This window comes from Oncorhynchus keta, chromosome 35, assembly GCF_023373465.1.
Source record: "Oncorhynchus keta strain PuntledgeMale-10-30-2019 chromosome 35, Oket_V2, whole genome shotgun sequence".
Lineage (NCBI taxonomy): Eukaryota > Metazoa > Chordata > Actinopteri > Salmoniformes > Salmonidae > Oncorhynchus > Oncorhynchus keta.
This window is the reverse complement of record NC_068455.1, coordinates 42,171,518-42,190,842: the sequence shown is the minus strand read 5'-3', so window position 1 is coordinate 42,190,842 and position 19,325 is coordinate 42,171,518. Positions and strand designations below refer to the sequence as shown.

The 19,325-nt window shown below is 41.1% G+C and overlaps 1 protein-coding gene across 6 annotated transcripts; it reads left to right on the top strand.

Moving 5' to 3' along the window:
• Positions 1 to 3,527: 3,527 nt before the first annotated feature.
• LOC118368509 (gamma-aminobutyric acid receptor subunit rho-1-like) lies at positions 3,528 to 19,264 on the top strand. 6 transcript variants are annotated; one of them, XM_052497062.1, is made up of 11 exons: positions 3,528 to 3,938; positions 10,121 to 10,174; positions 10,400 to 10,506; positions 10,853 to 10,933; positions 14,261 to 14,328; positions 14,730 to 14,953; positions 15,821 to 15,903; positions 16,020 to 16,160; positions 16,337 to 16,535; positions 16,727 to 16,824; positions 17,230 to 19,264. In XM_052497062.1, the coding sequence occupies exons 1-11, from the start codon at positions 3,823 to 3,825 to the stop codon at positions 17,637 to 17,639; spliced, it is 1,581 nt and encodes a 526-aa protein (XP_052353022.1). In that variant the 5' UTR covers positions 3,528 to 3,822; the 3' UTR covers positions 17,640 to 19,264. The 6 variants fall into 6 exon arrangements, with proteins under 6 accessions (XP_052353022.1, XP_052353025.1, XP_052353021.1 ...); XM_052497065.1 differs by having other exon boundaries at positions 3,529 to 3,938; positions 16,337 to 16,489; positions 17,230 to 19,262; XM_052497061.1 differs by having other exon boundaries at positions 3,529 to 3,938; positions 16,727 to 16,923; positions 17,230 to 19,262.
• Positions 19,265 to 19,325: the final 61 nt, after the last annotated feature.

Sequence of the window (19,325 nt, the reverse complement as noted above, 5' to 3'; positions counted from 1 at the left end):
ATATTATGTTATGGTATGAAATGTATGGGTTCTTGGTTAAGCTGTTACTGAAAATGTAAGTAAAACAAATTAATTATCTGTACCTTGAGGGAAAGGGAAAAGGGAGGCATATATCTTTTCTGACAGATAAGAATGGTCTTTGATGTTCCAGTAGTGGAGGAGAAGATGTCTTTTAGACAGATTGGAATGTTTGTTTTATGAGGGGAGTAGAAGAAGATCTCCAGAACTGAAGACACTGCGATATTGTGTGGATCGGAGAGGGTGTGGGAAACTGATGATGTCATTTTATGTTGTCTCTGTTATAATGTAAGGTTCTTTGTATTTTTGGGCAGTACTCTCTTGTAATAAACGCTGCTACCTGAGTTTAAGACTGGGGCTCTGTCCATTCCTATAATAATAATATGGGTTTTACGATCCCATAGAATGCATTGACAGAGTACTTAATTCTGATTGGGAAATAATACACAGGAATTTAGAATTCTACTAACAGAAAGAAAGAGAGAATTATTGAGAGCACACTTAAATTCACACAGGACACCGAATAGGATAGAAGAAGTACTCCAGATATAACAAACTGACCCTAGCCCCCCGACACATAAACTAATGCAGCATAAATACTGGAGGCTGAGACAGGAGGGGTCAGGAGACACTGTGGCCCCATCTGAGGACACCCCCGGACAGGGCTGAACAGGAAGGAGTTCTTCCATTAAAGATGGACTTTATAATATAACTCTGACTTGTGTGTGGTTTGCTCTCTCAATGTTTAGTAATACAGGAAATTACCACGACAACTGCACATGTGGACAAAGATTGTACTTTTTGGAGACATGTCTTCTGGTCTGATGAATCAAAGATAGAACTGTTTGGCCATAATGACCATCATTATGTTTGGAGGAAAAAGGGGAGGCTTGCAAGCCGAAGAACACCATCCTAACCGTGAAGCATGGGGGTGGCAGCATCATGTTATGGGGTACTTTGCTGCAGGAGGGACTGGTGCACTTCACAAAATAGATGGCATCATGAGGCAGGGGAAATTCTGTGGATATATTGAAGCAACATCTCAAGACATCAGTCAGGAAGTTAACGCTTGTTCGCAAATGGGTCTTCCAAATGGACAATGACCCCAAGCATACTTCCAAAGTTGTGGCAAAATGGCTTAAGGACAACAAAGTCAAGGTATTGGAGTGGCCATCACAAAGCCCTGGCCTCAATCCTATAGACAATTTGTGGGCAGAACTGAAAAAGTGTGTGCGAGCAAGGAGGCCTATTAACCTGATTCAGTTACACCAGCTCTGTCAGGAGGAATGGGACAAAATTCACGTGACTTATTGTGGGAAGCTTGTGGAAGGCAACCCGAAACGTTTGACCCAAGTTAAACAACTTTAAAGGCAATGTTACCAAATACTAATTGAGTGTATGTAAACTTTGGACCCACTGAGAATGGTGTGATGACACCAGTGTATGTCTATCTGACTCCCAATCATATCCTGCCACTGCCCTCATCAGGTTCAGCACCTTCCTACACTTAATTGCAATATGCTCAACATGTCTCTTCCACGTAAGCCCCTCATTAAACGACATACCTAAATACTTAAACTCAGACACCCTACTTATATCCTGACCATATATTTGCAGCCTAACATATTACACCTTCCTCCGAGAATACACCATAAACCCCCATGTAAGAGACCAATCTTCCACAACTCCCACAGCTTCCATCTTCCTCATCACAGCTTGCATCTTCCTCATCACATATTTCACATTCCCACCTCTCTTCCATACGGCCCCATCATCGGTATACAAGGCCACAACCACTCCCTTTCCCACCTCCTTAAATATGTCATTTATCATCAGGGTGAACGACACTGGACTAAACACACTTCCCAGAGGAGAAACCATTGTTCACCCTCTCTCGTATGACTCTGAGAAACACCAAAAGAAAGATGCCCAGGGTCCCTGCTCATCTGTGTGAACTTGCCTTAGGCATGCTGCAAGGAGGCATGAGGGCTGCAGATGTGGCCAGGGCAATAAATTGTAATGTCCGTATTGTAAGACGGCGAAGACAGCGCTACAGGGAGACAGGACGGACAGCTGATCATCCTCGCAGTGGCAGACCACATGTAACAACACCTGCATAGGATTGGTACATCCGAACATCACATCTGCGGGACACGTACAGGATGGCAACAACAACTGCCCGAGGTACACCAGGAACTCACAATCCCTCCATCAGTGCTCAGACTGTCCGCAATAGGCTGAGAGAGGCTGGACTGAGGACTTGTAGGCCTGTTGTAAAGGCAGGTCCTCACCAGACATCACCGGCAACAACGTTGCCTACGGGCACAAACTCACCATTTCTGGACCAGACAGGACTGGCAAAAAGTGCTCTTCACTGACGAGTCGCGGTTTTGTCTCACCAGGGGTGATGGTCGGATTCGCGTTTATCGTCAAATGAATGAGTGTTACACCGAGGCCTGTACTCTGTAGCGGGATCGATTTGGAGGTGGAGGGTCCGTCATAGTATGGGGCGGTGTGTCACAGCATCATCGGACTGAGCTTGTTGTCATTGCAGGCAATCTCAATGCTGTGCGTTACAGGGAAGACATCCTCCTCCCTCATGTGGTACCCTTCTTGCAGGCTCATCCTGACATGACCCTCCAGCATGACAATGCCACCAGCCATACTGCTCGTTCTGTGCGTGATTTCCTGCAAGACAGGAATGTCAGTGTTCTGCCATTGCCAGTGAAGAGCCCGGATCTCAATCCCATTGAGCACGTCTTGGACCTGTTGGATCAGAGGGTGAGGGCTAGGGCCATCCCCCCCCAGAAATGTCCGGGAAGAGGAGATGCACTGCAGTACTTAATGCAGCTGGTGGCCACATCAGATACAGATTGTTACTTTTGATTTTGACCCTCCCCCCTTTGTTCAGGGACACATTATTCAATTTCTGTTAGTCACATGTCTGTGGAACTTGTTCAGTTTATGTCTCAGTGGTTGAATCTTGTTATGTTCACACAAATATTTACACATGTTAATTAAGTTTGCTGAAAATAAACACAGTTGACAGTGAGAGGACGCTTCTTTTTTTTTAAATGTGGATTATCAAAATAACTACTCAGAAACAGAGCTGACTTCCTAAAATAATGAATGACAGCCTATACTGATTGATGAATATGATTAATTTATATATTAATGAACTATTTGTTTAAATAGGTTAGGCTCATCCAATAGACACCAATCTCTTTAGAGCGTGTATGTAGGCTAATCCCACATAACTATGTTAGCAAAACTCAGGCTGAAGCCATATTTTAGCAGCATACACTTGCAGCCTTTCGAAGATGTCTTAGCAAAATAGCCTCGGGAGACACTTTGAATAGCACTTATAAATACACAGCTAAGGGATTTAACAGCCTTCCACATCAAAGACTCTGTGTCTGACTGTGCGATCCAGATCCTGTAGCTGCAATATCTCCCACCATTGACCTCCCCAACGAGCGTGCCGCATCATTATGAGAATTGGTCTGGGCGGTACAGAGCAGAGTAGAGTAGAGCAGCAGAGCAGAGCGAGTGAGCCACATCCGCCACTGGAGGGATCTAATCTGTGCAATCTGACGCTCAAGGATTTATAGGTTTAGTCAAAATTGCTTTTCTCCACTGTGGAGATTAAGTACCGTGGGATGTTTTGTTGGTCAGGCCAGAGCTGCTGCTTCTTACCCAGCCCGAAGCTGTTCTGCTGAAGACAATGTCCCAGGACCCACGCAGAGTGGTTTTAGCCCTAGTGGGGTGTGGAATTTGACTGGAATTTGAGGGATCCACGGTGGTATGTGCACCATGCAAGTGGATACTGTGTTTGTGCTGTTCTGCGTCTGCCTCATGGGGGTTGCTGGGAGATCAGCTCATCAAAGAGGCCAAAAGCTAGAGACCTACAAACAAAGCAGGTAAATGCACCTTACATCCTGGCATCTATACATAAAATACATTTCAAAATGGCATGAAATGTATAATTTGATTCACATTTTAACCCATGCCCAGATCTAAAATGGGAATCAAATTATATACATTTTATGCCATTTTAAAATGTATTTTATATATAGATGAATCTGTATTGTTTTTAAAGTGATTTCATTTAATGTAATAGTATTAATAATAAGCCATTCAGCAGACGCTTTCATCCAAAGCGATGTATAGTCATGCGTGCACACATTTTTACTTATGGATGGTCCCAGGAATCGAAGCCACAATCCTTGCATTGCAAGCGCCATGCTCTACCAACTGACCCATATTTGATTGGTGCTGAGTGCCTGGGAGAGGTCCACTTGGTGACAATAATGTGTCACCTGTTCTGTTTTCCTCACCTGTTTCCTCACCCCACCAGGTGAATTCAGATTGATTCAGAAAGGGGATTAAGAGAGGGCACCTATATTCCAGTATCTATTTATGTTGTATTGGTGGATGTTGTGGCTGTTGCTCCATGGTGTGCTGGCTGTGGCACTATTGGCAGATATAATGTATGTAATTCTGATTAGCTTATGATACATGTTTATGGAGCCCTAGCTCAACCTAGCCTAGTCATAGATCTGTTTGTGCTGTATTGTGGTGTTTAGTCACCTATTTTTGGCATGTCAACGACCATAGCTGGTGGCGAGACAGCACAAACAGATCTGGGACCAGGCTAGGCTCAATGAATACTTTGTATGAAATGCATACACTTAACAACAAACAACTAATTATGCTGGACTGATGGATTAATTGCTAGCCGCAAATACCCTAACAAATACCACCGCATGCAAACTATGAAATATTCCTTAAACGTGGTAGCTGAATCCTACAGTACAATGACAAGTGCACCCGTTAATCTCTGGTAAAGATGATAAGGATTTTTCCTATCCAAAGTGCAGGGTGCCTTTATCAGCTTTGAGTGATTTATACCCACTTAATGTATTCCAAAGGCCCTTTCATATCATAATCCCACAAACCATGTCTCCTTTACACAGTATCACTCTCATGTGATCATGGCCCTTTGAGCTATTTTTAGGTCTGATCTGAAAACAGCAACTAGAAATCTGTTCACCATTAGACCAATCTTACAGATGGTTTATAACTATATATCAATGGTTTATTATAGAGCAGGGTTCCCCAACTGGCATGCCGTGGGTGATTTTATTTGGCACCCCAAGTTTTTGTATTTACATGTTTTAATTGTTGTACATAAAAGACTGTAAAAAACACCAGTAAATCAGCTCCAAGTGATTTTAATTATTGAAATCTGTTCCAATGTAACCCCACGCATATTAGAGATTTTAATATGTGATTGTGTACAAATAGATGTAAGAAAAGTTTTCAATTATAATTTTTGTTAATTATATAATTATATTATTATAATTTTTGTTATATCTTTTTGGGCTTCTTGCGGTCAATTTGCTGCCTACAAATGATATGTAATTGTGTTCCAGCACCATCCGCTCAAGAAGAAAAAATCATCCCGCGGCTGAATTAGTTGATGATCCCTGTTGTGGAGTCGTACCTCTCACAAGAGATATAGTCTATCAATAGGCATTAGGCAACGCATACTTTTACAGGACAGCCATGTTTTCAATTTAAAGGAAAAAACATTGTGTTAAGATATTGAATCACAATTATATGTTTCAGGGAAAATGTAAAGTTCTTTATTTCAAAGTTATTCAAATGAAGAGTTTATTTCCAAAATGCTATATCTACCAATTCTTCACATTTGTTTTTTTTTTTCATCAGAAATGTTTGCTCATGGGTACCTTCATGTGTGTGTAAAAATTTTTCATTCAGTTTGGTATTCAAATGAATGTCATTGTCATTTCTTTGTCAACAATCTACACAAAATACTCTGTAATGTCAAAGTGGAAGGTAAAAAAAAAAGATAATAATTAAAGATGAAGAGAAATTAAGTAACTAAAATATAGTCGTTGCATAAGTATTCAGCTGCCTGAGCCCCCCCCCAATTTATTTTTTAGTATATTTGAGTTTAACCATAAGATTAGTTGTAATATTTGTTCTGTCTTTTCTGGTGGATTAAACATGTTACATATTAGAAACACCTTTGGCAGCGATTACAGCTGTGAGTCTTCTTGGGTACGTCTCTAAGAGCTTTTACACACCTGGATTGTGCAATATTAGCCCATCATTGTTTTCACAATTCTTCAAGGCTTGCTCTGTCAAGATGTTGGGGATCATGGCTAGACAGCCAAAAATGTTCAAGCATATTTAAGTCAAAACAGTAACTTGGCCACTCAGGAACACTCATTGTCTTCTTGGTAAGTAACTCCAGTGTAGATTTGGCCTTTTGTTGGAGGTTATTGTCCTGCTGAAAGGTGAATACCTCTCCCAGTGTCTGGTCTAAAGCAGACTGAAAGCAGGGTTTCCTCTCGGATTTTCCCTTTGCTTAGCTCCATCCCGTTTCTTTTTATCCTGAAAAACTCCCCAGTATTTTCCGATGTCGTGCATACCGATATCATGATGCAGCCACCACCATGCTTGAAATGAAGGAGGCAGTTACTCAGTGATGTTTTCTGTTGGATTTGCCTCAAACGTAAAGCTTAGCATTTAAGGCCAAACAGTGTTTTCCTTTGCCATATTTTTTGTCGTTGCAGTATTACTTTAGTGCCTTGTTACATATGTTTTGGAATATTTTTATTCTCTATATTTGTATTCTTCTTTTCACTCTGTTATATAAGTAATTATTGTGGAATCACCACTACTGTATGTTGTCGAGACATTCTCAGTTTTCTCCTATCACAGCCATTCAACACTGAAACTGTTTTCAAATGACCAATGGCCTAATGGTAACATCCCTGAGCAGTTTCATTCCTGTCCTACAGCTCAGTTCACAAGGACGACTGTATCTTTGATGTGTCTGGGTGGTTAATACATCATTGTTAACTTGACCATGCTTGTTAAAGATACATTTAATGTCTGATTTGTTATTGTTACCCATCTACCAATCACTAACCTTCTTTATGAAGCTTTCGAAAAGCCCACTGGATTTGCAGTTGAATCGGTGCTTAAAATTCAATACTTGACTGAGGGACCTTACAGATGCTGTATGTACTGTATGGGGGACCAAGGAAGGGTTAGTCATTCAAAAATGATGTCAACCCCCATTATTTCATACAGAGTGATTACATGTAACTTATTATGTGATTTGTTAAGCCAAATTTTATTCCTGAACTAATTTAGGCTTGCCTGAAGTGGCTGAAAACGTATGCAATTACTATATTTTATTAATCACATTTTTATTAATCTTTTATTTAAAAAAAAAAAATCTTCCACTTTGACATTACAAAGTATTTTGAGTACATTGTTGACAAAAAATGACAAATACATGTTTATCCAACTTTGTAACATAATAAAATGTGAAGAAATCCAAGGGGTATGAATACTTTGGGGGATTTTGGGATTTTGCAAAAGAAAAAAGATTATTTCTCTTCTTGAAATGAAACCATCAAGTGATGCATATTAAATAAATACATGTCTGTCATTAAACAAAACCCATGCTATGACTAGATTGTGAAAAAACACACCAATAAAAGCTCATTTACCAGCATTTCTGAAAATGTACAGATAATTTAGGCAATAAGGCCCGGGGGGCTAAGGTATACCACATATACCACAAACCCTCAAGGTGCCCTATTGCTATTATAAACTGGTTACCAATGTAATTAGATCAGTAAAAATACATGTTTTATCATACCTGTGGTATACTTATAGACCACGGCTGTCAGCCAATCAGCATTCATGGCTTGAACCACCCAGTTGATAAATAGCGTTTGGAAATTACTCTTCAAATATTGTTGTAGATCACCAATTTCACTCTCATGTAGACTGGAAATGATTAATTGTATGGTCATAGATGCCACACATTTTTGCAATTGAAACATAGCGGATTGGTGTGGGTGATACCAAATGTTAGTGACACATAACTTGAACCAGACCTATAAACTGTACATACTGTATATGGCTTAGACTTGAACATGTGTTATTTTCTCTCTATAAAAAACAAGCGAACAGAGTACAACAAAAACACTATCAGACCAGCTTAGCTAAGTTTAACAGACACTGATGGTATACTAACTAACCATGACTTCTCACCCCGAAGGTGTTTCTCCAAAAGTCATGAAAAACATCCTCTGTCCTCTTGAATGGCACCAAATAACAACAATAATCAATAATAGTACAATCCGATTCTGAGAAATGCAATGGCGTGTTGGCTTGCTGTGGATCCAATCACAAAACTTGAATAAACCTATTTCTGGACAGAGCAATTTTCAATTGGGATCTGTGAACTGCGATGCACTTTTAACTGAGTTTGTACTTCTTATGTGCACTTAACAGGCGTCGATTAATGCTCATGTTGTTGACTCCGTCTGTCCAGAAAAGGCAGGCAGCTGTATAGCAGCAGCAGAACTATAGGAAGCCCAAAGGCAGTGTTCTGCAGACAGACAGACAGACAGACACACACACACACTCACAGACACACACATTCAGTCGTACACACACATGCATACACACACACTGACAGACTGTTCTAGTCTCTGGTTCGTGGAGGGGATTCTGTCAAGCGGATTAGCTGCTGGGGCGTACAGAGAGGAATAGCATCCATTACCCATCAGCCCACAGCAGTTAGCACCCAGTAGCTCTCTCTCTCTGATTGTCACGGTAGATAATAATGCTGTCGGCTGTTCTCTCTCCATGCACGCCTGTGGGGCATGTCAACACATGCACTCATGCCTCTAGGCTACCCATTAATCCAGTTTAGGGTTTTAGGGGGAAATCTATTTTTGTATTCTGTTTCAAATGTTTATGCCCTGACTGGGATAATGCAATCAAAGAGACAATTCATTCAGATGTAGGATCTCTTTGAACGTTGTCAAGAGATGAGTGTGTTCTCTTGAAATAGAGTGTTTCTCTGACTGCCTTCATGCCCTTCATATCTTTTGGGATAAAAATGGCAATGAATCAGCCTGATCTATCTCCTTGAGCCAAGTTGAGAGTAAAAGAGACATTTTTGCTTAGCTGTAAAAGAAAACGATATAAATTGAGCTAGAAAAGTATTGGGACAGTGACATTTCTGTTTGTTTTGGCTCTGTACTCCAGCACGTTGGATTTGGAAGGATACAATGACTATGATTTAATTTGAGGGTATTTTCATCAATATCAGGTAAACTTTTTAGAAGTTACAGCCCTTTTTGTCCTTCCTGTAGTCCCCCCATCTTAGGGGACCAAAAGTATTGGGACAAATTCACTTATAGGTTTTAAAGTAGTCAGACGTTTAGTATTTGGTTCCATATTCCTAGCACGCAATGACTGCATCAATCTTGTGGCTCTACAAAATAAATGTTGGATGCATTTTCTGTTTCTTTTGGTTGTGTTTCAGAATATTTTTTTCTCCAATAGAAATTAATGGCAAATAATGTATTGTGTTATTTTGGAGTCACTTTTATTGTAAATAAGAATACAATATGTTTCTAAACACTTCTACATTAATGTGGATGCTACCATAATTTGTAGAGTCACAAGGTTGATGTAATCATTGCGTGCGTATAAATATGGAACCAAATACTCAACTTTTGTCCCAATACTTTTGATCCCCTAAAATGGGGGTTACTACTGTATGGACAACTTCTAAACGGTTCACCCGATATGGATGACAATTCCCTCAAATTAAAACTGACAGTCTGCACTTTAACCTCATAGCCAGTGTATGATTTCAAATCCAAAGTGCTGGAGTACAGAGGCAAAACAACACAAAATGTGTCACTCTCAATACGTTCGTAGCTCACTGTAGGCTAAGCCTTTGTATTTTTTTTGCTTTGAATGATTTATTTGTTGTTGTTGCTGCACCAAACTTCCCCTGTAATTCAGCCTCACAATACTGTCATACAATGGTCGTCGGCAAGGTGATAGGTCATTACAAGGTTACTACACTTCTATGCTCCTTTGTCACTTCTTCTGTTTCTACTGGAATTCGTCTTGACATTTTGACCAGAAGTTGTTTGCAATCATTTTGTGATCTTTTCATTATGCCCAGGCGAATGCCACTATTTATTTCCTAAAAACAACAAACATCTTGCGATTTTTCCATCAACAGATCCAGGAGACAAACGTCAAGAATGGATGGAGAAACTCATAGCAACTCTGAAAGGTTAGAGTTCATTGTCATTGTACAAAACGCTGATCTGAAAAAGTAGGTTGCAAACTCATAGCATAACATGAAAGGTGTTATCAACACTATTGATATTGTAATACAGTAAAGCTGATATTGTAATTTGATACCCTATTTGACAGTGTAAAACATGTCTTTGCCCATTGAGAAAATAGATCATCTCATAGCCTAACCCTATAAAATAACACATTTTCCTATCTACAGACCAATCCTAAAGCGAAGTTCAGACATGACAAAATCTCCCATGACAAAATCTGAGCAGCTCCTAAGAATAGATGACCATGATTTTACCATGAGACCAGCATTTGGAGGTAAGACTTTACAGGAGTCATATAATTTGTATATTTCTACCTAGTGAAATCATCAGGTTTAGTACAGTTGAAGTCGGAAGTTTACATACACTTTAGCCAAACACATTTAAACTCAGTTCTTCACAATTCCTGATATTTAATCCTAGTACAAATTCTCTGTCTTAGGCCAATTAGGATCACCACTTTATTTTAAGAATGTGAAATGTCGGAATAATAGTAGAGAGAATGATTTATTTCAGCTTTTATTTCTTTCATCACATTCCCAGTGGGTCAGAAGTTTACATACACTCAATTAGTATTTGGTAGCATTGTCTTTAAATTGTTTAACTTGGGTCAAACATTTCAGGTAGTCTTCCACAAGCTTCCCACAATAAGTTGGGTGAATTTTGGCCCATTCCTCCTGACAGACCGGGTGTAACTGAGTCAGGTTTGTAGGCCTCCTTGCTCGCATACATTTTCTATAGGATTGAGGTCAGGGCTTTGTGAAGCAAAGCACCCCCACAACATGATGTTGCCACCCCCGTGCTTCACGGTTGGGATGGTATTCTTCGGCTTGCAAGCCTCCCCCTTTTTCCTCCAAACATAACAATGGTCATTATGGACAAACAGTTCTATTTTGATTCATCAGACCAGAGGACATTTCTCCAAAAAGTATGATCTTTGTCCCCATGTGCAGTTGCAAACCGTAGTCTGGCTTTTTTTTATGGCGGTTTTGGAGCAGTGGCTTCTTCCTTGCTGAGCGGCCTTTCAGGTTATGTCGATATAGGACTCGTTTTACTGTGGATATAGATACTTTTGTATCCATTTCCTACAGCATCTTCACAAGATCCTTTGCTGTTGTTCTGGGATTGATTTGCACTTTTCGCACCTAAGTACATTCCTCTCTAGGAGACAGAATGCGTCTCCTTCCTGAGCGATATGACAGCTGCGTGGTCCCATGGTGTTTATACTTGCGTACTATTGTTTGTACAGATAAACGTGGTACCTTCAGGCATTTGAAATTGCTCCCAATGATGAACCAGACTTGTGGAGGTTGTTTTTCTGACAATTGTTTTTCTGAGGTCTTGGCTGATTTCTTTTGATTTTCCCATGATGTCAAGCAAAGAGGCACTGAGTTTGAAGGTAGGCCTTGAAATACATCCACAGGTACACCTCCAATTGACTCAAATGATGTTAATTAGCCTATCAGAAACGTCTAAAGCCATGACATAATTTTGGGGAATTTTCCAAGCTGTTAAAGGCAAGGTCAACTTAGTGTATGTAAACTTCTGATCCACTGGAATCGTGATACAGTGAATTATAAGTGAAATAATCTGTCTGTAAACAATTGTTAGAAAAACGACTTGTTTCATGGACAAAGTAGATGTCCTAACCGACTTGCCAAAACTATAGTTTGTTAACAAGAAATTTGTGGAGTGGTTTGAAAAACGAGTTTTAATGACTCCAACCTGAGTGTATGTAAACTTCCGACTACAACTGTGTGTGAAAAACATGCTCCACATAAAATTTGAAGGTGCACTTCATCAATGTACGTACTGTGCATCAACAGTGATGCACAAATTACTTTGAGGGCAATGTACAAATAGTTTATTTGCTCCTTTTAGTTGTTTGTAGTTCCTTTTTTGCTGTTGTTTTTATTGTTGCTTAGAGCATAATTTTTTCCCTTGAACGGGGTCGTCCAATCTATCCAATGGTCTTATCAGCTCAGGCCTCCAAAAGCCCTTATGACATCAGCAACATGACAAGCTGTACATTGGCATGCTAGTACTCTTTCTTTTAACAGGGATGTTGACAGAGTGTTTGTGGTTTCATGGTCAATGTACAGGAATTTGCTGTTGTGGGATTAAAGGCCCTGCATGTGGGATCTATTGTATTAGTGAGAGGCTTAATGGGTTCTCATGTTAAAGTAACATGTTCTTTTTGAGTTATTTACATGTTTGGAATCCATAATACCTCGAGGGCGGCCATCTCAGGTCAGAGATACATCAATGATCTATAGGCCAAATGACAAAATGTGTTTCACACAAGCCCATGGATCAAGCAACGTGGGTTGCTGAAAATGAATGTCATATTTTTGACCAGAACAATGGCCAAATATATATTGTTTTATGTGTTTTATGAATATATAGAAATAAACAATAACAGACTGTAAGAGTAATCTGAGTGATAAAAATATCACACTATAAATGATCCTCCTTTAAAATGTCTACTAATAGGCCTCCCGAGAGGCGCAGTGGTCTAAGGCACTGCATCGCAGTGCTTAGCTGTGCTACTTGAGATTCAGGCTCTGTCGCAGCCGGCTGCGACCGGGAGACCCATGGGGCGGCGCACAATTGGCCCAGCGTCGTCCGGGTTAGGGGAGGGTTTGGCCGGCAGGGATGTCCTTGTCCCATCGCACACTAGCGACTCCTGTGGCGTGCAGTGCACTCTGACACGGTTGCCAGGTGCACAGTGTTTCCTCCGACAAATTCGTGCGGCAGGCTTCCGGGTTAAGTGGGCAAAAAATGTCTCCTTTTGCCACACCAGCTCCAAATCTGTCTGGAAGAGAGAGAAAAAATCTCAATAGCTTCCAGATGTTTAACGCTGCAACAAATTGATCCATTGTGACCTAATTGTATTCCTGTACAATGGCGGATGATGGCGAGTAAAGGCTAAAATAGGTTAATTAAATAGCCAGTCATGGCACAAGCAAATCCAGCCTATTAATAGGCCTAGACTGTATTTTAATAAAACTACTGTATACTCCACACAAGCCTAGTCACAATACACTCAGTGGCCAGTGTATTAGGTATACCCATCTAGTTGAGGCAGACCCCCCCCTTCCCTCCAGAACAGCCTGAATTCTTCAGGGCATGGAAACATTGCTCAATTGGTATCAAGGGACCTAACGTGTGCCAGGAAAACATTCCCCACACCATTACACCACCAGCCTGTATTGTTGAAACCATGCAGGAAGGGGGCATTAACACATGCTGCTTACTCCAAATCCTGACTCTTCCATCAGCATGACGTCGGACCAGGCAATGTTTTTCCACTCCTCAATTGTCCAGTGTTGGTGATTGTGTGCCCACTGGAGCGGCTTCTTCTTGTTTTTAGCTGATAGGAGTGAAACCCGGTGTGGTCATCTGCTGCAATAGCAGCATTCCAAGATGCCGTTCTGCACACCAGTGTTGTACTGCGCCATTATTTGTCTGTTTGTGGACTGCCTGTTAGCTTGCACGATTCTAGCCATTCTCCTTCGACCTCTCTCATCAACGAGCTGTTTTCGCCCACAAGACTGCCACTGACTGGATGTGTTTTGTTTGTCGCACCATTCTCGGTAATCTCTAGGCACTGTCATGCTTGAAAAGCTCAGGAGGCCGTCCATTTCTGAGATACTGGGACCTGCGCTCAAAGTCGCTTAGGTCACTCGTTTTGCCCATTCTAACGTTCAATCGAACAGTAACTGAATGCCGCGATGCCTGTCTGTCTGCTTTATATAGCAAGCCACGGCCATGTGACTCACTGTCTCTAGGAGTGAACCATTTTCGTGAACGGGGTGGTGTACCTGACACATGATGTTCTCTGTGGTAGAATCAATGAGTATCCATTACAGCAATGCATGAATGAATGAATGAATGAAGGAAAAACTGTAGTGCTCTTCTAATTACATTTATTTGATAGCGTTTTGAAAAGAGGTCAAATATAGTAAATTCAATCTGAAAATCTACTCTCTCACTGAACTTTCTATTAATATAATTGTCTTTAATTACAGGACCCCCTATTCCAGTTGGGGTAGATGTTCAGGTTGAAAGTCTGGACACAATCTCTGAAGTGGATATGGTGAGTGGGATTTGAGTCTCTTTATTACACAGTGAAGAGTAATCGTTCCTAGCCTGGTGTAACAAGCCTCATAGCGCGATAGCTCACATTCTGTTTCACTCGAAGCGAAAGGAAACGTGAGCACAGCAGTGGGTCTGCTTGACCAAGATAAATCTTTGCCCTATACTATTACAAAAGTATTCCACTATCTAGAAAATGTTTCAACCAGAGAAGCCTTTCATGAATATTACGTAAGCACAAAAAATGAAGCTCACTCAAATCAGATATCTCATATGTGGAATCTTCCAACACATGCTGTACCTACATTCAATCCAAAAAAATCAGCTTCATCGATAGGTGTCATTGTCCCCCAAAAGAGGGCACCACTACTGCCATAACATGCCCCTGTTGTGTTGTGTCAGGACTTCACCATGACCCTGTACCTGAGGCACTACTGGAAGGACGAGCGCCTGTCCTTCCCCAGCACCAATAACCAGAGCATGACCTTCGACAGCAGGCTGGCCAAGAAGATCTGGGTTCCTGACATGTTCTTCGTCCACTCCAAGAGGTCCTTCATCCACGACACAACCACGGACAACGTCATGCTGAGGGTGCACCCTGACGGAAACGTGCTCTACAGTCTAAGGTAGCTGCTCAGCTCTCCTGTATTAGAATGATGAGAACTGGGCCGTGTCCGTGTCCGTGTCCATTAGGGCACACCATAGAGAAAGTTTTGTAACGGAACACTAAAAACAAGCGTTTCTTATTGGACAGGTTCCGATAGTACCCCCGTTTCCGAACGTTTTCATGCAAACTGAACACGACCCTCGTTTGATGACTTACCCTCAAGGGTATTGGATTTAGCGCTGAGCTCATGTTCAAACTGATTTATCAAGGTATATGAAGAAGGCCGATTTGTTGGACTGCTAAACAAAGTTATTGAACATGCTACTTAGTAAGCGTGTAATGTTACCATATGGGAAAGGTTTGATCAGGTGCGAGCAACCTTCCTGGGTTGTTGAATTGGACAACCTGGGACACTTGAATGAGTTATCTTAACACATATTTTGTCCATTGACTAAATGATGTATATTGAAAGACATACAGTGCGTGACATAATTTTTCCATTTCATGAGACAGATGGACAACACTGAAATGGATTGCTAAACACTTTCTCTTCCCCAGCCAAATGGAGAACTCACGTAACCCATGTTATACACTAGTCCTTCAGTGACATCCCACTGGGCAAAAACGGGTTGACTCAACACTGTTTCCACATAATTTCATTCCCCCCCAAAAAATCATGTCATGACGTTGAATCAATGTGGAAAACTGATTGGCTTTGCAAATAGTAATCAACGTAGGGGCATTTTGTCGTCTTTTTGTCACCCAATGACATGGTGACATTTTTTTGGATTGAATTCACGTTAGTTGAAAACTCAACCAAATGTAAATCAAAACTAGCCGTTAAATTGACATAAGTCGGGCTATGGTGTCACTTTTGTTCTAACAGAATCACAGTCACGGCCATGTGCAACATGGACCTGAGTCGCTTCCCTCTGGACACACAGACCTGCTCGCTGGAGATAGAGAGCTGTGAGTGCATCTCTCAACTTCACCATTTACCTACACATCTCTGATGACATTTGATCCAGTTTTATCACAATCATGTGAGGTATTCATTGGGGTTTTTTTTTACGTTCTCTCGTCAGACGCGTACACGGACGATGACCTCATGCTGTACTGGAAGAAAGGCAACGAGTCACTGAACACGGACGAGAGGATATCTTTATCTCAGTTCCTCATCCAGAAGTTCCACACCACTACAAAGCTGGCCTTTTATAGCAGTACAGGTAACCCTGAAGTCACATATTTACGAAGACAACCATATGGGTCACATTAAACTGCCATGCGGGCTGCATTTAGCCAGCGGGTTGTGAGTTTCAGACCTCTGCACTGTGGGAATGGAAACAAATGAAAGGGACAGGATCTGTGTAGAATATCAACTGTGTTCTTTTTTCCTTCCTAGGCTGGTACAACCGTCTGTACATCCACTTCACTCTACGACGCCACGTCTTCTTCTTCCTGCTCCAGACCTACTTCCCTGCCACCCTCATGGTCATGCTGTCCTGGGTCTCCTTCTGGATCGACCGCAGGGCTGTCCCCGCTAGGGTCCCCTTGGGTAGGAAAGGCCCTTGCCAGAAGGACAAGAAAGTTTCTAGCTCTAGGTTTAATGGATATTTCAGTTTTCTATTTGAGATGTAGTACAGTCTTGATGCTCATGTGTTTGATTGTGATGTTTGGCCTCAATGGTGGCCCCAATGAGGCTTAAAATGACCTGTAAACTAAAAAGCTATTTCAATGGAGATCGGTGTCAAATCACCTAGGTTGCTGAACCCTCTGTTTTGACTCTGTCCAGGTATCACCACGGTGCTCACCATGTCCACCATCATCACTGGAGTCAACGCCTCCATGCCCAGAGTGTCCTACATCAAAGCAGTAGACATCTACCTGTGGGTCAGTTTTGTGTTTGTCTTCCTCTCGGTCATAGAGTATGCAGCGGTCAACTACCTCTCGACCGTGCAGGAACGGAAAGAGAGGAAGCTAAGAGAAAGGGTACATTTTGTTTAATTTCATTAACATGAAATGTTTTTCTGCTTCTCTGTATTCATTTATTTTTAGGGGCAACATCTGGTGCATTGCTCATATCGCTCCATATGCCAAATGTGGTGGCATACGGAGCTTAAACTGCATAAGTAGCCTCAGGAGTCCCTGAAAACTTTTCTTGCCACAAACAACCTTCTTTAGAAGCCCTATGCAAAATAAGTTACATATTAGTGTCTATAAAGCCACTTCAAATACTTCGGTTTTGTAGTTTAAGTCTTGTCCATTAATTCACCTTTTACCTCCGCCTACTTGCAGTTGCCCTGTACCTGTGGGATTGGCAACCCGGACGACATGACGTGCGACCCCCAGATCTCCGGCTACACCACCATGGACGTCAACCGCACAGCGAACTATGGCACAGCAGGGAATTATGGGATGCCAGAGAACGGCGGCAGGCAGGAGAGGATGTTGGCCCAGGTGGTTCTGGGGAATCCCCAGCTCACGGGCCAGGTAAAGAGGCCAGGCTATGTGAACATTTGGATAGACACCCACGCCATAGACAAGTACTCACGGGTCCTATTCCCTGGTTCCTATGCCCTGTTCAACATCATCTACTGGTCTATCTACTCCTAACGCCTGGCCTGTGCCACAAATGGGGAAGGACCCTTCTACCCTATCACACTCACATGCTGCAGTTACGAGCACAACATGGTCATATTTATTAAGCACTAAATGGGCAGAGAACTGACTCAAACAGGGAGGGAGTGGGACTACATTAACTTGTCGATTTTTAGAGTGTTCACTAATGAATATGACTCAGGACTCCACTGTGACTCCATTAACAGGGATAGTGGCCACAGAGAGAAGATGTTTTTGTCTGTTTTTCAAGACGGCGAAAGAGATTGAGACATGGCTCATAAAATGCAAGGAACATTGCCTTCTTGACCGAGCCTCTTAAATGGACTTATTTAAATATGTACTCTTTCCATGTGTATTCAAGAAAACAGGTATAAGGGTTTATCGTCATTTCCACCGAGCCACCGGGTCAAGCATTAAAAAAATTGGGTGCATTATTTTTATTTAAACATCCACTGAAAATGTTCAGTTACAATATGGTTTCTCAAACATCAGACTAATTAATATTGATAACTGGTGCATCGGGGTTAAAAAACTATTTTTGATTGCAATGTTTTGGGAGTGTCAAATGTTGAAATACAATGTTGTTTACACATGTTGTGAATTATTTTCCATAGAACGTATAGCCCCTTGTTGATTCTATATTTAACATTGAGATGTTTTTTAAATTATGGTCACGATTAATTCAAACTTTTTGGGATTGTGTCATATTGATTGTGACCAATGGACAACTAAGCAACTGAAAAACAACATTGATAGGTTTTAGATCTGAATGCTTGCCCACTGGGTGAAGGGCATTGACATGACGTGTATATATTAGTGACTTAGCATGACTATGACTAGGCAGTGACCCGGAGAGTGCTATCCCCTTTAAACTCTAAAGCCTGAATTTCAGGTGATATCTTTACATTTTCATATTTGCAAGTTCTAAAATATGAACACACTATTTGGATGTTATGTATCGTTGCTTCTGATCTTAAACACTAGTTTGTTGGTAATAAGCAACCATTTGACCTTTGTGCTAATTTTCACAGCAATAGCACAACTACACGTGACACGAATACATAAGAAACAAACCGGTTAGGTTATTTGAAGCCAAAACGTACAAATCACTTTAGGCTGTTTTCTTCTCCACTATTTTGAGACTTTTGAAGTTAATGTCTCTTCGTGTATATTATTATGCGTGATTCAATTGTATTAGTTGTTTCGGGTTTTTAGAGTTCATTCCCCTTTGAATCCATTTGAATAAATAACCTCGTAGATAACCTCATATATAGCTACAGGATGGATATATTATTGTCTTACTAGGAGAGATTGTGTCTCCAAATACCCCTTGTTTTTTTATAATCAATATGAGCATAATCGCTCAACACACCTATGTAAAAGCTATGTTGTGATCCTTGTTAAACATATTTAATAAATGTGATGTTTTCTGAGAAAGAGGAAGTCATTGCATCTGAAGTGGAAGAACATGTTTGGAACTGGCCTAAAGACATGGAAATTGACATATTACAGTAATTGCAATGCTGCGGCGTCTCATTAGAAACTTCGCTTTATGGTGTATTGGAATTGCTTCGTTGATAACAATGATTACCATTCTTCGAAAATCATGAGCAACTTGGCACTGATTGCAGAGCAGCCTCTGACTAGAGGTAGTTTGAATCAATACTTCCTGTTTGTCACGTAGAGTAGGCCAGAAGGCTAAACTGGATAACCTAACCTCTATCAAAATAAAAAGATGGCGGAGCCGCAAAAGTTCATCTGTGCAAAGGTGT